The 19,173-nt window shown below is 30.0% G+C and overlaps 1 protein-coding gene across 9 annotated transcripts in view; it reads right to left on the reverse strand.

The window, feature by feature from the left end:
• Nucleotides 1-3,558: 3,558 nt before the first annotated feature.
• Nucleotides 3,559-19,173, reverse strand: part of LOC129954166 (dystrophin, isoforms A/C/F/G/H) — a 114,739-nt gene continuing 99,124 nt past the window's right edge. For 6 of the 9 annotated variants that reach the window (XM_056067889.1, XM_056067890.1, XM_056067896.1 and 3 more), the window contains 12 exons: nt 7,821-8,080; nt 7,547-7,747; nt 7,358-7,491; nt 7,063-7,292; nt 6,734-6,862; nt 6,574-6,670; nt 6,351-6,481; nt 6,136-6,291; nt 5,503-6,045; nt 5,192-5,441; nt 4,933-5,103; nt 3,559-3,965 (listed from right to left, as the gene is read on the reverse strand). In XM_056067889.1, the coding sequence (XP_055923864.1) occupies nt 3,880-3,965; nt 4,933-5,103; nt 5,192-5,441; nt 5,503-6,045; nt 6,136-6,291; nt 6,351-6,481; nt 6,574-6,670; nt 6,734-6,862; nt 7,063-7,292; nt 7,358-7,491; nt 7,547-7,747; nt 7,821-8,080 (2,388 nt within the window). In that variant the 3' untranslated portion in view covers nt 3,559-3,879. Of the gene's footprint in view, nt 3,966-4,613; nt 4,642-4,932; nt 5,104-5,191; nt 5,442-5,502; nt 6,046-6,135; nt 6,292-6,350; nt 6,482-6,573; nt 6,671-6,733; nt 6,863-7,062; nt 7,293-7,357; nt 7,492-7,546; nt 7,748-7,820; nt 8,081-19,173 lie in introns of all 9 variants that reach the window. The other 3 variants (XM_056067891.1, XM_056067894.1, XM_056067893.1) reach the window with 3 other exon arrangements.

A 19,173-nucleotide genomic window follows, 5' to 3' on the forward strand; every position in this document is an offset into this window, starting at 1 on the left:
GAACATATATAAAAGTATGATGATTCATTTAAAAAATGTAAAAAATAACAACACAAAATATAATGTAACAAAAATTGTGTCTACTAATAGCACTACCATAGCTTTAAATTATTTTACATAGTACATATAGACTTACTAAATGAAACTTCAAATGAAGGCGTTAGAAAATTAGTATATTCTTTAAACATAAGTAATAAAACAAATAATAAAATAGAATATCTTAAGAATGTTCATTAACACAAAATTTTAATTCTTAAAAGATAATTTTTTTGTTGTAAATTAGGGAAGACCATCAAATAGACATAATAGCTATTTTTTATTCATAGAATTTTTCTATTTGTCGCAAAGAACAAAAAAGCTACCGAAGACAAATAACTACCATAATTTGATAATTAAAGTTGTGACACACATTTTAAACCGAAATTAGAATAAATTTAAAATGTAAGAAAATACTTTTTGTTCAACAGCAAAACAATGCGCGAGTAACTTGTATAATATATTGTAATAACTAGAAAGACCAAGAACCGGCACCAAATTTTTGAAATGGAGTTATAACCAAAATGTATTGATATGTATGCGCATGCATGTTTAAAAATTTCAAATTCAAAACATTATTTTATAAGAATTTAAATTAAAATTAGATGTTAAGTAGTTTTTAAACAATTTTAAATAATTATAGTTCACGTTATTAAATTAACTAAAAAGAAGAGTTTCAGAATAATGTGACCTAGATAATGTTTGTATTTAAAAGAAAACTAGTTATTTTTTAGTTGATAAAAGCCGGGAATATGTAAATAATAGATGTCTGGGAAGTAGGCGTCTGAAACCAAAATGTATCAAGAGATTTTTTCCGATATTTTATTGTGTCATTGTTATGGTTATACCTCACAGAAAAAAAGTTAAATAGGGTGTGAAGTTAAAAAATGAATACGAAAAAAGTTCGAATGCGTCTAAAGCTAAAAATAAAATGTCTTGGACACACGTTTTTTAATGAGATATGACATTTTAGTGCATCAGTGTTACGTCGAGTTCAAAATCGAAAAATTAACATTTTCACAGAACCATGAGAAAAAAAACATGACAAACGGTTGGATTTAATATAAATTTTCGTATATCTACAAATGAATGAGTGAATGAGTTTGAGTTAACACTCCATTCCAAAAATGTTAAGCCGGCTATAAGACTTAGAGTAAAGGGCACTAAAGTGGTTTCCTACTTAAAGACCTCTTGTTATTATTTTTTTTATTTTATAAGCCTAACAAAAAAATTTGTTTAAATTAAATTCAAATTATTCATACAAAATGTTAGTTTTATTTAATCTTACTATATAAGTCTTTTGTGAGAAACTGAAACTTTTTAAAGTTTTATTTGACGGTCATTTTTAGACGTGTTTATTAACAAAACAGAACTTGTGTCTGTTTTAAAGAAAAGCTAAAAATACAAACAATTAATTGTTAACAGTCTAATGTGAACACAAGCATGTTTTGTTTTTGGTTAGGGTTTATAATTGTTTATTCTGCCACAAGAACTGTTTTATTGTTTAAAAAATTTACCAACGAACTATCTACGTATGTATGTATATTATGTTTGATATGGATAATATCCGAAGCTTTTAAATATAACACTAATTATAGCGATATGTAAAATTCTAAAATGATGTATTAAGCATATTAGCTTGGTGTGAAAATGTTAAGCAGTTTTGTTTTTATTCAAACTTTAGTAACTTTTTAATTGCAATGTCCATTTCTTTAGTAATTAATTTTCGATGGTATGTCTTAGTATGGCTGATAATTTGAAGTCCTAAAATGGTCTTTCAATTGGAAATATTCAAAAAAAATGTATGCAGGATTATTTGGTCTTAACATGCAATTTCCGATTGTACTTTGCTCTATAGGTATAAACGTAGTAGTTTTTAAACTTATTTACGAAATAAGTGGGCAATCAAACATTCGGTGTTAATTATAGGATGGTTATTTGATTTAACCACTACAAATGAAGATTTTTGTATGATAAAAAGTCATGCGTTTTAATTTGTATTATTTTCTACTGAAATATTCTTGTATAATCTGCCCGAATTATAAAACTCTATAAAAAAAGCGATATCCACAAGTAGCAGGAGCAAAGAAAACTCAAACAATTTACAAATAGTAATACATACTAAAAGCATAAACCAATTTTAAATTTACATTATCCACTACAAAATTACATGCCATTTTGGAAAATTGCTGGACAATCAGCAACAGTATTATAAGAACAACTCCAAGGTGTAGATTTCGTCCCTTATTTGTCAAGCTAACTAGGCTATCAAAGAACTCAGTTCCCAGTGGCGTCGGTTCACTTTAAAATGTTATTTAAATTTACTTAAAGATTTCCAAAAACAATATGGAATTATTTCACCCATACATGTCATACTAGAACTGCATATTAATTAGTATGAACAACAACAAATAACAGTAATCTAATTATATATTTTCTAATTTTTGTTTTGGTAAATTCGTTAAAATTCGATGGGGAGACTTTTCAGGGATATGCAAATTTATAAAAACATTGAACAGTGCTTCTGGATTAAACCGGATTAATATGTTGGAGACAAAATTCATTATTGCATTAATATGCAAATTTTGAAATAGATTTTGTAAATTATAAACCACCCTTTTTGGATTTTAATATTTTTTTAAAATTTGTCCAAGGTTATGTATGTTTCACACTGGTGTTAGTTTTGTACTTTTCAATTTCAAAAATTGGGCGAGCAGAACCCCTAGTCAAATTTTTTAAAGTATTTATAAAACTGTTGCATTTTGTATATTGAACAAAAATTCAAAGATCATTTTATCTCTAATTTTCACGACTTTATATTTGTTTGGAATAATGATTAGAAGACTTTCTAAAATCTGAAAAGCATTTTAAAAATGAGAACTGTGAAACATGAGGAGGTAAACTCCTTTCAAACTTTGATCATAATGTTCGGAGCAACTAGGACAGTCGGTAATAACTTTCAAAATGTGTATTTCTGATTTTTTTTTAGTCTAATTTTGCAATTTTTTAATATTTTTTTTAAGAAAAAAAGATATATTGGCCAAAAATTGAAAACCTGAAACAACTTTTCGAAAATAGGAAAATCAAAAAATTAAAGCTTAAAAATATTTTACTTTATAATTATGCAGGTAAGAATTAAAAAAAATGGTTTTGGACACTCATAACTATTTACCTACAAATTTCGAAAAAAAAAATCACAAAATAGGTGGTAACAGAATTTGCACAAAGCTGATTTGTCATATTTGAAAAAATTGTTATCGTTATTGTAATCATTTGGCAAGATTAGTTCTTTAACATACTTGCAACGGCTTTATTTATATGATATTAATTTGTGAGACCGATTTCGTTGCAAAATATAAATACCTAAAGTTTACTTATGTAACCACTTATTTCCAAGTAGTTAACTTCCATATTTCATTAGGCCAAGTTCATTCTACAATCGAAATTTATTTTATGAACAATTTGTTAATGTTTAAAGCAAAAGCGTATATCTTCTTGAATAAATGTCAAAACTCAAAAGTATGCAGGTGGTCCATTATTTTCTAGAAAATAAATGTAGAAAAATGTAATATATTTAATAAAATAACAAAATGTTGTTTAACAAAATTATATAAACAAAAATTGTTGTTTGATTCTTAACTAACTACGCTAACATTGTTTCAATATTTGCTATAAACACGTTAAAAAATAAACAGAATAATCATTACAGTCATTTAAAAATACAATTACATTATAATTCACAACTTTATTTGATTTTCATCTGATCATCTTTAAAGTGTGTTTATTTCAAGCTAAAGCACTTTGATCGTTTGCTTTTAAAGCTTTTTTACATTGTTTTAAATTTTAAGTCATCTTTTCTGCAAGGGAATGTTCAACTTCACGTTCGGTGATAACAGTTACAAGTTCCTCGACAGCTCTACCAATTTCTTCTAAAAAATAATAATAATATAAATTATTTAAATATACTTATACATTTCTAATATGAAATATTAGTAGGTATTTAAAAAATTGGAAGCATTTACGGCTGAACTGGCAATATTTAAGACCTTAAATGAACTTGATACGAATGCAATTTCAATTAATAGAAATTAAAATACATCCCTGTATTTTAATTTAAAATTTTATTCTAAGTGTCCTCTTTTAAATTTTCTTCCACATATTTTATTGATTTCTAGTTATTTAAGCATACGCTTAGTTTTTGCAATCAGAAGTTGTAATACTATATTAAAATCATACATAAGTAAGTATATAAAATTATAATTTTCCAAAGCCATATTCACATTTTTTGAATATATCTTATAGTCTAAGATACGTTAGAAGGAATATCAACCCTTGTCTGTTATTTGATAATTACCAATATTTTATCAAAAATTTTCGATTCAAATTCGATCTTGGGTTAAATATTGAAAAATAAGTGTATTTTTAAAATAAGTTTTAAATTTTTTCCCAACAAAATTCATATTGTGCTTGAATTGAATTAAATAAATTGTTGTAAGAGATAAATGCTTAGCCTCTTGCAATTTAAACTTAATTGTTAAGAAGTATGATCTGAAACAAATATTTATGTTTAAAATTACCTATTATTTGTACATTTTTAAGAATGATCTTTTAAATCCAAAATGCAGCATTATAAATAAAAAAATAAAAATTGTTAATAAAATTGGTACGAATTTTTGAATATAAAAAAAATTAAAATGATAAGAAGTAAAAAGGGTACAAATTGAGAAACATTCAAATTAAAAAAAATGCATGAACGTTGAATTAAATAACGAAAAAAGATAAGAAGTAAAAAGGGTAAATAACATGATTCAAAAAATTGAGAAATATAAAAAATTAAAAAAAATGCATGAACGTTGAATCAAATAACGAAAAAAGGTAAATAGCACATATTTTTACCAGGCATATGTAATAAACTCGAATGAGGTGGTGGTGGTGGCCTACCATCTTCTCCTATTAAAACTTGACCACTATCAGCACTGTTACGAAGATGGATGTTGCCACCAGCGTTTGGGGCTTGTTTATTTTCACCAATTTTAAGATTAGGCATCGGCAATCCACCGATCCCATCTTTTGATAAGTAGCAATTAAAGCAATTGAACGTTAATATTGTTAGTAATTTGAGACAAAATGTTAATATAGATTTTTATTTACTCACTTGAGTTCTGTTCATAGTAACCATTTTGCTGCATTTTTGCTGGTGAGTCAGTATTAAGTTGTGAAGCAGTTACAGATCTTGTTTGTAATGTAGATGGTTTTGCATTATTGGCTTTGTTCGGTTCATCCAGCAATTGCCTCAGCCTTTGCAATTGAGCTTCTAGCTGCCTGTTATGGTCCTCCAATATTTGCATACGAGCTTCTAGTCGGCCTTTATGTTGCCGTAACAACTTTGCTTCTGCCATCATATCCTTTGAACAAAAATTTAAATTGAATTGACAACTCCCAATTGTTATTACAGACTCGTTTTACCTGTCCCTGATCAGCATCACTACCAAGGGAAAGGCCACCCAGCGGAGAATGATTAGTTCCTTCGTCTGGAGTTGTAAGACTTTGTGTTTGCTTTGTAGAAAGCTGTTGGTATTCTGATTGAAGATTAGCATTTTCTTCTTCGAGATCTCGAATAATAGCTTCCAATTCTTCCCTCTGTTCTGCATCCATAGCTGCCATAACCTGTACAGGTGATTTTGGCCCACTACCATTCGGGGGCAAGGCTTGACAATACTGTGCGATCAATTGATGCTCATCGTCACTGTCAGGAGTTGAATTTGGACCAGTTCCATATTCTACTTGTGCCAGTCGAGAAGCATACATTTCCAGCCTTGAGTGCATATCGTTTTGAAGTGTATGAGTTGTGTGTTGTGGGCTAGGTGTTGGGCTTTCTAACGCATCACCTTCTAGAACACTCTGAACTGGAAGATAACCAACTCGGGGATGCTTCTTAAAGTACTTTCGGCTTTTGAACTTATTTTTTAGTGCTCTTGTGAAATCTCGAACATCCTCTGTTGATGTGGTCTACAACAAAATGAAAACATGAATTGTTATTATATTTGAACGTATCATTACTTATGTAACAGGTAAATAACTATCCATAGTTTTACATACCGTTGTACAGTATTCGTGCATTGGATGACTTAGCTTATGGTTTTTGGCATTTCGGCCAAAGAAGAAACATTTTTGGCACATGTCAAAGTTAAAACATTTTAAACAACGATAACGGAAGCCAACAATTGGATATTCCTTACAAATATTGCACTTTGCCTAAAATAAAAAAAAATTAATTAATATAATATTTAAAGCAACTTTAGTACGTTTCAAACCTGGTGTTTAGCTGATTCGGCTGCAGCTAATCTATGTAAGACGGGAAGCCAAACTAAACTTTGAGGTTCATGTTGTAGCCAACCAAGGAAATGTTGCGCCTCTATTGATAATTCTTGATTGCTGTCTTGAGCTTATTATATATTTAATATAAAACACAAATAATTAATATAACACATAAATATAATAGAAGTACCAAAAAAGAAAATTTAATTGAATACATACAATCTGGGGATATTCCGGCTCTTTCTAAACATGATCTAACTGAGGGCTCTATATTTGATCCCCCAAAAGCTGCAACTTCACCTAATTGCCTTGGCACCTTGATAATAAAATGAAATATTATAATAAGTTATTAATAAACTGCTTACAAAACAGAAAATACTTGAATGCAGTCATGAAGAAGAAGTCCAAGTTTTCTTTGATCTACTTTACGATCAAGGTCAGCAATCAATCGAAACAAATAGCGGTATTTTTCTTCAAGGTGTCCCCTACACAGTAGAATTAATCCAACCTAAAAATGATAACGCAAATTAAACAAAGTTTTAGGAATTTTTAACTTCAATACTGCAACGAGTTTGTTGCAATATTGAATATTGTTTGCTTTCATTGGAACTTAACATAGATTTATAGATTTATGTGTAGCAATTGACTAAATTGTATATAACAAATATTCGTTTGAATGGAAGTTTTTTATTTCAGAAATTAATTTACCTTGAAACTTAAGACCCGAATTTGTCCTGTTCTTTGGGAATCATAAACATTCAAAATCCAATTGATTGCTAAATCCAGCAGCAACGTTAGATCTATTTTATCGATTATAACATATAAAGAATGTAAAACAGTCGTCATATCGGGGATATCGATTAGCTTATCATTTTGAGCACGTAATCCATGTCGGTCGAAGGATTCAATTGCTATTGCCATAGGAATACGATCCAATGCTTTATACCAAAATTATATAAAATTAATAATTTAATTATAATACACACTTTTAAATATTTCATACCCAATCGCTTTTGCACAGATCGAAGCTTCATTGCGGTTCGGTAAGCCGAAAAGCGTACTTCGTTCAATTCAGCTAATGACTTCATGAGTTCGATCATTTCGGGATGGTCCCAATGGGTCGTTTCTCGTTCGTGGCTATGAATTTGCGAATTAGTTTGTGATTCCTTTTTTATAAGTTTATTAAACTCACTCAATATAATAAGGCACACTGGCAGCTGTCGTTGCACGTTCCCAAGGAGGTTTTACACTTTGTCTAAGATTCGGTAAGGGTCCAATTGTGCCACTGTTCGATGTATTTCTTCCATCATCGCAGTGTTCGAGTGATATATTTGCTCCTGATGCTACTAAGAGTTTTTGCCTTTCATCCATTGCAATTTGCAAGAGTTTCATTCTATTTGAATTAAAAAGTTAAAATATAGAAACAATTTTAATTTAGATGTTTTTACACAAAATATCATAGTTACCTTGTATTCAAATCCTCCAATTTCGAAAGACAAGGGGGAGGTACTAGCACTTGATTTGCTGTAAAGAATGATTGTTGCTCGTTACAGTCGTCTAATAAGGCTCCTGCAGTCGTCATTTTATCACGAAGTCGCTGCAAATGTTGCATTTGCTCCATAGCATCTTGCGAACTATTTGGTGGTCCCCAGGTAGATTTTGTCGTTTCAGCAGACGCAACACGTGAGCATAGATTTTCAAGTATTTTTTGGAATTGACGCATTTTCTAGAAATAAAAAGTGAAATAAATTTTTTAACTTTTTAAATTGATTTCAGAAAATTATTAGGTAGCAAGAATCTTAATGAGTTTGTATAGGTCTGATTTCTTAATCTTTAACAAATAGCGCAGCCCCTGCTTGGGCACACTAAAGATTTGAATTTATATTTTAAAACTTTGAAACTGCATTCGTTCAACCTTGCAACTACCCCACATTCCATTGTTTGCTCAAGCAATACGTGGTTGCAGAGGACATCTTATTTTACAGAAATGAATAATTTTGTATTTTCAATTTTGTACATAAAACAACTTTGTTTTTATAACAATATGTTCTGTATAGTTTTTGTTTTTGTCTACCAATATAAATAAAGTTAAATGCTCCTTTGATTTCACTCACAAAAAGGAGCACTAGAAATGATTGCCTATTTCAAGACCTTACAAATTTCTATTTACAAGCGTTTTTTAAAAAAGTTTATGAATTTGTGTATTAATGTTGGTTTTACCAAACGTTTTTGATTACATAGTTGTAGTTGTTATTTACAAAAGGAAATTTATAGGAAAATTGTAATTTCTGTTTCACCAACAAAAAAATTAAGTTGTAATTTACAAGTAGCAAACATTTCTAAATTTCGTTTCACCAAAGAAAATAAGTTAATGTGTAAATCCTCTTAAAAGTTCGTTTTTTCTTCAAATCTTATAGATATGTACTTTGAGGAAGCCAAAGTGATGATATTTTAATCTCATCTCAGTACATAGTTGTCAATATTGTTGCCAATCATAAGCTTAACTTAATTTCGGTGCAACCTTAAGTTCAAACACTTGTGATCTACAATATATTCTTCAGCAATGTTGTGAGCCTTCATCACCCGTTTGTAAAATGAAAACTTGTAGTTGGTAAAACAAAAAACTGCATATTACAAATTAGTAGCCGCATATTACAAGCACACATTTGTGCTTGGATCTTGTATTTTGATGAAATATTTTCTTAATTTCATATGACGAATACAATTTCAAAAAAACGTAATTTTCTTCAGTCTTTTATTATAGTTAAGTAGTCTAATAAATATTTTAACCCTCCTTTACGTCATGGGGTCAAAAAGTACCCCAGAGCATATTTGAACACTCATAACTTTTTTCTTTTTAATTGTATTTTTATGGGATTAATATCAGTAAACGACATTCAATTTTCTGTTATTATTATAATTATTCTATTATTGCGTGTTTTTATGATCACTGACTTTTAACAGTTTTTTGCGATTTTTTCATGGAGATAATTCATAAACCTGGCATGGAGCCTATTTGTACCGCACTATATAATATCAAAAATTGTCTATTATTTCATTAAGAATATATCTATTATGTACATATATATAGTTCTACTTTGAGGTTAAATGCAATTTTATTGTTCTACGTGACATTTGACGCATGTTATTTGTGGCATTTGGTAGCAATATCCTCCGCAGCACTCACAGACAGATCTGTTTTATGTATCTTCGGTTTTGAACGAAGGTGACTCAAAGCCTTTTGAGAAAAAGTCTTTTGGGGACTGTTCGCAAGACTTCTTCATAAAAGACGAAGGGCATCCAAAGTAGTTTTCCCTATTTTGTTTTCGGTGACAGGCTACGAACGGTCATTTATTTCCCACTACATCAGCTCAGTCGCCAGTTGATGAACTTATCGTTTTTGAATAAATGTTTGTTTTTCTTAGGTGGGTCGAAATGTTGAAAAATTATGAAAATTACTGATGCTTCTATATCTAGTTAGTTGTAAAACATCATTAGGTGGGTGGACCGACCGCTCTTGCTTCCTGTTATTGACTATTACGGGATCGTACTGACCATCAAGAAATTGCTTTACTAAAAAGAGTCTTGGGTATCAAGTGCACCAAGATGGTGCCATTTTGTATCGAGTAACTTCACGGCAAAATCCACGGGTTTGAAGATAATATTATCATATCCACAATCAAATCCTGTACCTTGATCAGAGCTTTACTATAACTAAACACTAGTTTTACCAAATATTAAAAAAGTATAAATTCTTAACACTTGACTTAATTTTTTGCGCTTTTCCTTTATTTTAGTATTTAAAGTAGACTTCTATTTCATTTACCGCCAAAAACACGATTTTACATTTTCAGTCAAAACTGTCAATTGTAATTGAATAACAATTACGAAATATTCGACTTTGTACACACATAAATGTACCTATTGAAGATCTTGAGATCCAGTGGGTTGAACATTGCTTTTAAAAAAATAAAAGGAAACCTGAGCAAAATTAGAAATACCTTTTATAAAATAAAATTTAAACTCGACGCATCAAAACCCGAAACGTTGGAATTAAATTATTCACGATTAAAAACACGAGACATTTACGGAGACGACAGTGATATGTTAAGATTTTAAAGAGACCGAGAACAGACTTTTCTGCCTTGAAATTTCAGAAAATCGAAAATCAAATAATGTAAGAGAAACATTACACCTTTTATTTTAATCTATTATTTTACCCAAGCATGATTTCCAAGAAAAGAATGGGAATGTGATTTAAAATATTATTTTTGCTCTAACTTACTTTCTTTCTTTTAATTCACTTAAGTCAAGCAAAAAGAGTACAATAGATAAAGCTTTCAAGAAAAGAAGCTCCACAAGTTTTCTAGGACATATGAGTAGGTATATTGAATTTCAAAAGTTCAATTTCAGTGTAATACCTAAAAATCACTTATAGCCATATTCACATATGTCTTTACACATACATAAATATGAATAAGAACTACAAGTTTTGTAAGAAATATGCTTCTAGGGAAAAGCTGCTTTTAAACATGAAATCAAATGCTTGCTATTTGAACTCTGAGTAACTTATCCTTTTTTACAAAAAATAAATACGTCTTAAAGTAAAATGAAAAACAAACCTCTTTTTCGCATCGCAGCATTTCAACCACTTGATAAAACATTAGCTCGGCTTCATTTTTTGGATCACAATTTGAATAGTTATCATCGACTAAAGTTATATTACTACATTCAGCATAGAATTGCTCATCTGACAAAGATTCATTGTTTTGAGATTCACAGTCGCTTGTGGAAGCATTGACACTTCTACTACTTCTATTCGATGAATTACGTTGACTGACGAGAAATAATAAAGACAACTTCGCGTTTAAAGGTTCATCTTCCAAATGATTCCGATTACTTAGTGAGATTGAGGCATCTGAAGCACTTCTGGTTTTTATTTTATCAATACAATTTGTATCACATGATGTATCCAAGAAATCAATTCCTGAAAGCGTTCCGGAACTTTGCGATGAATCTGTCATACTTAAGATATCAGGAGCTGTATTTTTTTTAGAGTTGTTTAGTTTCTTTGAAGATGAAGATAAGATGTAAATTGGACTTCCTTCAGGTTTATCCACGGACGAAAAGAGTCTCATGTTTTTTTTGTATGATTTTCCGAGACACGCGTTTTTAACAATTACTTTTACAATTAAATGAACGACACTTACAACTTTTGTTACGTTATTGTTTTACTCGTAAGTATAAATATATTCTTATGCATTAACATATCTTTGGTAATTGCTTTTTTTAAATTATTCTTATTTTAACATTGCATTAATTCTCTAGTCTAAAAAACACATTGCTGATTAGGAGATGAATATTTTAAACAATATTTTCATATGCGTATTCAAAGCAATAATAATAAAAAAAAACTTTAGAACTCTTTAAATTCTTCACTTGGGAAACATTTCGACAAACCTGCATTTGGTTGAAAAGCATCATTTATACGTCCCTAACACTTCCTAAAAAGCTGTTTTATATTTGACCAGAACAAACCAATTTAGGGGAGGAGTGAAATGTGGTCAAATTGTTTTGCAAATTACTCGAGAACTATAGGCTTTTTTATAATATATATAAGTGCACATTGTAGGTTATGTCAATTTAAACAAAATAGATTCAAATCGTTTTTTTATACGGTTGATAGATTGGGAGAAAAACCGTCGAAAACATTCTATTATTTTGAAAAATGGCTTCTTAATTCTTGTTAGGATTGAAATACGGTTTTCTGCATTAAAAAGTTAATTTTCTACTGTGTAAAAATAACAAAAATCAAACGAGTATGGCACTTTCCATACATGTGTGGGTCCAGTGCTAACATCCATGAGCTTGATACCAAATGAAAGAAGATATTTTTCTTCATACACTTTATTAACATGTATTTTCTAAATCAAGAAAATCGTTGTTTTTTGCCACATCAGTTTATAAACTTTGACACCAAATGAAATATCACAAAAATATCTTCTAGATGGGATAATAATATTTGCTAAATATTAGTATATGTATACATAATTAGCCTAGACTTTGCTGTAAAAAAATATTTCAAAATAATACGTGTTCGGCATAATGATTAGCTTAATTTATCAACTTTACATTGATAAATAATGCTATATCATTCATTAGCTAAACACCAGTGTCGAGATTCTTAAAACTGACTCTAAGCACAAAATTTTCAATAATAAAAATTCAAAATCTTTTCTTTTCTGATTTAAACTCAACAATTGTATGTTATTTAAATATTAACAAACAATAGTAACAACTTTTGAGAAGAAGAACAAAACTGCAATAACAGAATTTCTGTAAGACGAAGTAGCTAAACGTTTGTGCTGTTATTCCATTGGGTTTAATTAGAAAACTCGTTTAAAACAATCAAACTCGGTTAAATAGCATTATATGTATTATTATACTATTATTTTTTGAAAGTTGGAGGGAATAATATTCAAATCAGTTCTGCTTGATATCAAATATTATAGAATGTTTCTTTTAATCTTTAGGCAAGTTAGCACATAAGCCCTGCGTGAACTTCATTTATTGCTTCCGCAATGCGTTTTTACTAAGAGACTTTGAAAGTCTTCATTGCTTCAGTTTGTTTTTATTTATAAACAATAACATTAACGTAATCAAAAAGACAGCTGCTTCTGAAATTATAACTATAAGATTCTCAAGGTTGTCGGTGAAGGTTATTTTATCGCTGATTTTGGTTGATGAACTTTGTACAGAAAACAAAGTGTTTGAAAATATGAATACAACTATGTTTAAAAAACCAAAGAATATATGAATCATAGGTCGGTGATAAAATGAAATAAATGTTTTTTTTTTTAACTCAATGCTTCCTAAAGTAATGTATAGATAACGGTTTTATAGAAACTATTCTTTAGTAGGTTTATTTTAGATATGTACATATTTTCGTCAATAGTTTTTTGAACCTACATTGTTATCAGTTATCTTTTGTTTATACATACTAACAAATTCGAAGTTTGTAATTAATATTTAATGAAGTTTTTTTTTTTTTTAAATACTTATTTGTTTAAAATACTAGTTTTAAAAAGTATAGATTTCATATTTTGCAAATGCAGTTACGATACGATACTTCATATTCATATAGTAAAATATATTTTAATTTCTTCTTTTATAAGATAAACAAAAATATTTACCCACTTTCATTTTGTACCAAAAATAATCCATTCGCACCAACCCTGTTCTACATATCTTACTTAATCGAAATGCAGACAATGTTAGCTATATAAAAGTATATGATTTTGATTTTATGTGCAAGTTGATATAAGTAGAATTCAGTGCATGAACGTATGTAAAAATAAGCTAAGTAAATAATAAATCTTGGATTTTTAATTCTTGGTGAACTAAGCATATCAAGTGAATTGAAGGAGGGGGTATTTGAACGTTTCTTGTGCCGTATTGAATTTGCATGTATGAAGGCTTAAAAGACGAGAAATTGGAAACATGGAAACCGCAGTCAATATTGAGTGACAACGACGGGAATCCCACTGTCGGGCAAGACGATCCATTCAATATTGAAAATATGGTCGGAAGAAAATATACCCTATGAATAGAACCTCAGTATTGTTTGTCCGATACTAAAAAAGGAGACTTTCTAAACTACACCAACCATAGAAGAATCAGTCTCCTTAACAACTTGATAGGTGCTTATCAGTGTGGTTTTAGACAATCGATGAAATATTAACATTACTAGAGATCTTGGAAAAAAAAACTCCAGAACATCAATTTGACCCCCACTTCCTCTTCATCAATTTCAAGGCTGCGTATGACAGCATCGAGTGCGCAATTGGAGACATCTAGCTAGGGAACGAGCTAGTTGGAGAAGTTTGTAGGATATGGTCTCAGTTCAAAATGTTTTGGCTTCAAAACAAGCAACAAAACACCCTTAATGAACGTCTAAAAAATAGATGACACGATGTTGCGTGTCAGACAAATAATGATGTAGATTAAATAACATTAGTACCAATATAAGGAAAGGTAACACTCTATAGTCAACCACTTTCAAAAAATTAAGACAAGAGAACTAGGAAGTTTCCGATCGGCGACAGGAATAACTTAGCCCAGAAAGGCGAATAACCCTGCAAGGTAATCTAATATCCAAAAAACGTTGACTTAAAAAAAAAACAAGAACAAATTCTAAAATGTTCTGACGCACTGCAGGAGAAACAGCAATTCGAAAGACATAAAAGCGGAAAAAAGAGAAAATAAAATGTACGAATGGGTTTCAAGAATTTGCTCTTGTATCCAAAGAGTGTTGCAAAATAACACTTATTTAAGATCTTAAAATACACCTGCAAAGTAAGTCTGTCTTTAAAAATTTAAACACCACCCGTTTGTTTTCGCAATGAACAACTTATTTCTTCCGATAGAAATTTTGAAAATCGTTAGAGCGATTCAAAAAAATGTCTTTTCTTCATCAAATATTATTTAGACAAAAAAATTATTGAAATCGGTTCACGAGCTCATGAGAAAGTTTTAAAATAAAATAACTGTTCCGTGGGATATACCCTTCTGAAGCGATACCTTTTTTTTTTTAATTGAAAGTAGCCATGTTAAGAAAAACATTTTTAAAGAAAATTTAATACAAATCTATCGGATAGTTTTTGGGTTAATTCCAGTTTTAGATTTTCGACCAAGGCTTGTTTGATTTCATCAACCAATGAACAAATTTGTGTACAACAGTCGGTATTGTACCTAATTATTTAAAAATTTTGCCGCCATATAAATAATTATGTATGTACGTACCTACCTATGTACATACATTACCATACATATATTGTAAACTCATCAATATGAGTACGGGAATACTTGATTTATTTGTGGCACAACTCAACCGTATAATTCCTAAACCATTGTCTAGAATAAAAGGAAAATTGAAGCGCATAGGTATATTTAAATTTGACAACAATTTTATAGCAGTAGCAATGGTAAGCCCAGAAGGTAAAGTTGAATGCACAACACATGTTCATAGCATTTATTACCGGATGAGGGCGATATGCTGGAATGCGTCTTTGGTTTTTGTGATTATGTAAATCGTTTGTTTACCTTCTGTTTGAATGAAAGGTTTTCATTCTTAAAAATGCCATACGTTAAGAAACGAGTTTTTTTAAGATGAAGTATTCCAACGATCGAAGTTTATCTTTTTTGTTTTCGATTTTACGCACTTATGTACTTATTTTTCTAGAATGCATGTGTAAATAAATAAAAAAATAAATTGTGTGGCGCAACAGTCCATGAAGAACCAGGGCCTAGTGACTTACAACTCTCAACCATTCCTGTGTGCGAGTAATATTGTCAGGAATGCATGTGTAGTATTATTTTATGGGTGTATTAAATTAATAAAGTGTCAAAGGGATTTCTCAAAATCTTGACCTACTTACAACAAAAAAGCAACTTTTTTAATTATCTAAAATCAGACATCTGTTTATATTGTGAAATGTTTAGATATTATTATTGCAAAAATAAAATGTTCAATTATTTATTTTTTAATTACAATTACTTGTAATTGTAATGGAAAAAGGTCAATTACTAGTTACTTTTCATTAAAAAGAAAGTTGAAAATAATAACGAAAAGTAATCATCAAGCTACGTTTAGTTTATGGCTTAATCGATTTTTAAGTAAGAGGGTTATTGTAATTTGTTATTTCAAAAAAAGAGTAGTGACAGAACTTGGGTGGTCTTTAATAAAACCAAAAGGCGCAAACATGCTGGATCTTAATCAGGTGAGGATAATGAAATACCGTTTTGATTTTCACCTTTCATTTTAAAACTATTTACCTATATTTTTTTTAATTATATACAATAGTAACCATATTCGTGTTACGAAATAATTAAATTAATTGGTTGGCTCAACAGTCCCTTGAGAACTAGGGCCTAATGACTTACAACTCTCAACCATTCCTGTGCCCGAGTACTGTTATCAGGGATGGAGGGAGCCTACAATCATTCGAGCGGCTAATTGAGAAAGCACTTTTCATGACAAGAATTACTCTTGTAGAATTTATCAATTTCTCGCAAGAGGCAGTACCCGTGAACAAAACTTTAGATGGCATAGGCAGAGATCGAAGCCAAGACCTTTGGCACGACAGTCCAACGCACTAACCATCATGCCACGGGTATTTATTTTATTTGTGATTAATCAATTTAAATAGACAAATGTATTTGCTTTATACTTATTTAAATTCTTTCGAAATTTCAATTTTAACGCTTGGAACACATATTTTAATTAAAATGTACTAAGTGAACCTACGGTTCCTCGTGGGGCTCTCGTGACCGTTAATGCAAAAACATTTTGTTTATATTTCAATAATACTTTTCATTTTTAATTGATCTTAAACAGAATTGAATTTCGAATATAAACAGAAAAGGTCATATTTTCTTAAGTGGTTCAATATTTAAAAATGTAGAAATTTGGCTTTAATGAGTGGCTATAAGTGAACCAATTTAGATTGTAGGCAATGCTGTTAATTTTGGAACACAATGTATATAAAGATTGAGCGACGAGAAAGGAGAATATAAAACACAATACCAGGTTATCAATTCAATATGAAGTTCGTCCAATAACGTTTAAGTGAATTAACCGATTTTAGGAAGAATTGTCCCATCTACAGAGAGCTATGAAGGAAATAAAACATTTTCCAAATCATTCAAACAAAATGTATGCTTAAAGCTTCTAATGAAGATATATGTAGCTATTGCATAAGAGCATTTGGTACATATTTACGACGAACTTAAAGAAATAAAAGTGCGGAAGGAAATACAAAAAAATCGAAGAAGGTTGTTTCAAAATGGACAGACCAGCGCAAGAGTACCTACAGTTCATAATTTATTGGGACCTTATTGAATCACTTCCTCAAAGATCAATCGTTATCCAATGTTTTTTTTTTTTTAAATACGTCCCCGTAAAAATTGAAGCTTGTATTCATTTCTTTTCTACCTACCTGACCCAAGAAGGTCTTGACATTTTTTTCAATTTAGTCAATTGAGAGAAGTTTAATCGAGAATAAAGGCACAAAAACATTCAAAAAATAATTTTAAAAAAATTTCTGACTGTATCAATAGGTAAGTTTGTTTTTGGATAGGTAGTAACTAAATTTGATGTTTTTATGTTTGTTTTTCACTGTTTGGTGCCCTCGTTGGACCGGAGGTGCAATTGGACCTTTATCCATCGAAAACCACACTGGAACGATTGTCACCGTCAATTCGGGGTGTTATAGTCATATGATAACCGACTTTGTTTGCCTGTTATTAAAGAATACGTCTTGGATAATGTGTGATTTTAACAAGACGGTGCCACATGCCACACAACTCGAGAATATGGCGTTATTACAAAAGACAATTCCTGGCCGCGTAATTTCTTGTCGTGGCAATATCAACTGGCCAAGAAGATCATGCAATTTGACACCACTAGATTTTTTGTGAGGCTACGTGAGAGACCGGGTTTATGAAGATAAACATTTAACTCCTTAGCACTTAAACACCAAAATTCGTCAAGTTATGGCTGACTTTTTCCACCCAGTATGTGGAAAAAGTGGTCGAAAATTACCTTAAAAGAATCGATGCTTGCAACAATTCGCGTTATGGTCATTTAAATGATGTAGTATTTCAAACATAATTTTACGTTCAAACTTTATAATAAAAAAGAAATGTCATGATATAAAAATATTTGTATGTATGTATGTATGGGTTTTATTTACGTTTACTTTTGATAACCTTGTACATTCTTCAATGTTTATAAACGCCGTAATGCATTTTTTCAAATTCAATATTGCATTCAGGGTTTCATTTTAATTTATAACGTTTATGGGTTATTCTCCAGAAACATTCTGGGTTCTTTTCCAAACAAAAAATCTTAGTGATACATCCTGAGTTGGCAAGGTTTTTTTTTATTTTAGTGTGGCGTGTTTTAAAAGTTGCTTGTTTTTGTCATTTAATATATATGTTATACATTTCTTTGTTTCCTATATAGAGTTAACTTCCTGAAAACATATCTACAGTTTCAATAGGGTAAATGTTCAAATGCTGTACATAATAACGGGTACTACCTATTAATACAGAAAACAAAACAGCGAAGGGCTTAGACAACTATTCAACGCAAAATTCCCATATGTTTTCCTTTTTCCACATTTAATAATAGTTTATTTAATAAATAAGAAAAAAATAACTCGAAAAAAAACCAAATGCAATTCGTCTTGGGCAATGATGTCATTGGTATATACAGCACATCTTCAAAGTCTGTTGTACATATTAATATGAAGTGCGTTTACTTATTTAATTTACAAATAAAACAACAAGCACAAATATGAAAGAGAAGATTTATCATCAGAAAGGTATGTTCTAAAGAAGGATTAACTCTTTCTAAAAATTAAGGTTCGAACATCGGCAAAAATAAATAAACAAACAAAATAGTCAAGAATTTCAACAACGAAGTTCGATGAAAAGAAAAATTAAAATAATTAAAACACTACACTTTAACTTGGCTTCACTTGAATTTACTATACATGTTAATATATACATATATAATATTCCTTTAAATAATTTATTTTAATTTTAATGATGTTTACGTGTACACATTGCCGCGATTACCGGACAGACGCTCTTTAGCTGAAGGTATTAAACCTTAACAAAAACACAGTCATTCAGTCCATAATATATTAATACGCGCAAACAAATATATTTTTGACGCACCGCACCGCACCGCACCCGCAATCCATACGCAAACATAAAGATTATTATTTTTGTATTTTGTTTGAATATTATCAA

This window comes from Eupeodes corollae, chromosome 1 (assembly GCF_945859685.1).
Source record: "Eupeodes corollae chromosome 1, idEupCoro1.1, whole genome shotgun sequence".
In the NCBI taxonomy this organism is placed as follows: domain Eukaryota; kingdom Metazoa; phylum Arthropoda; class Insecta; order Diptera; family Syrphidae; genus Eupeodes; species Eupeodes corollae.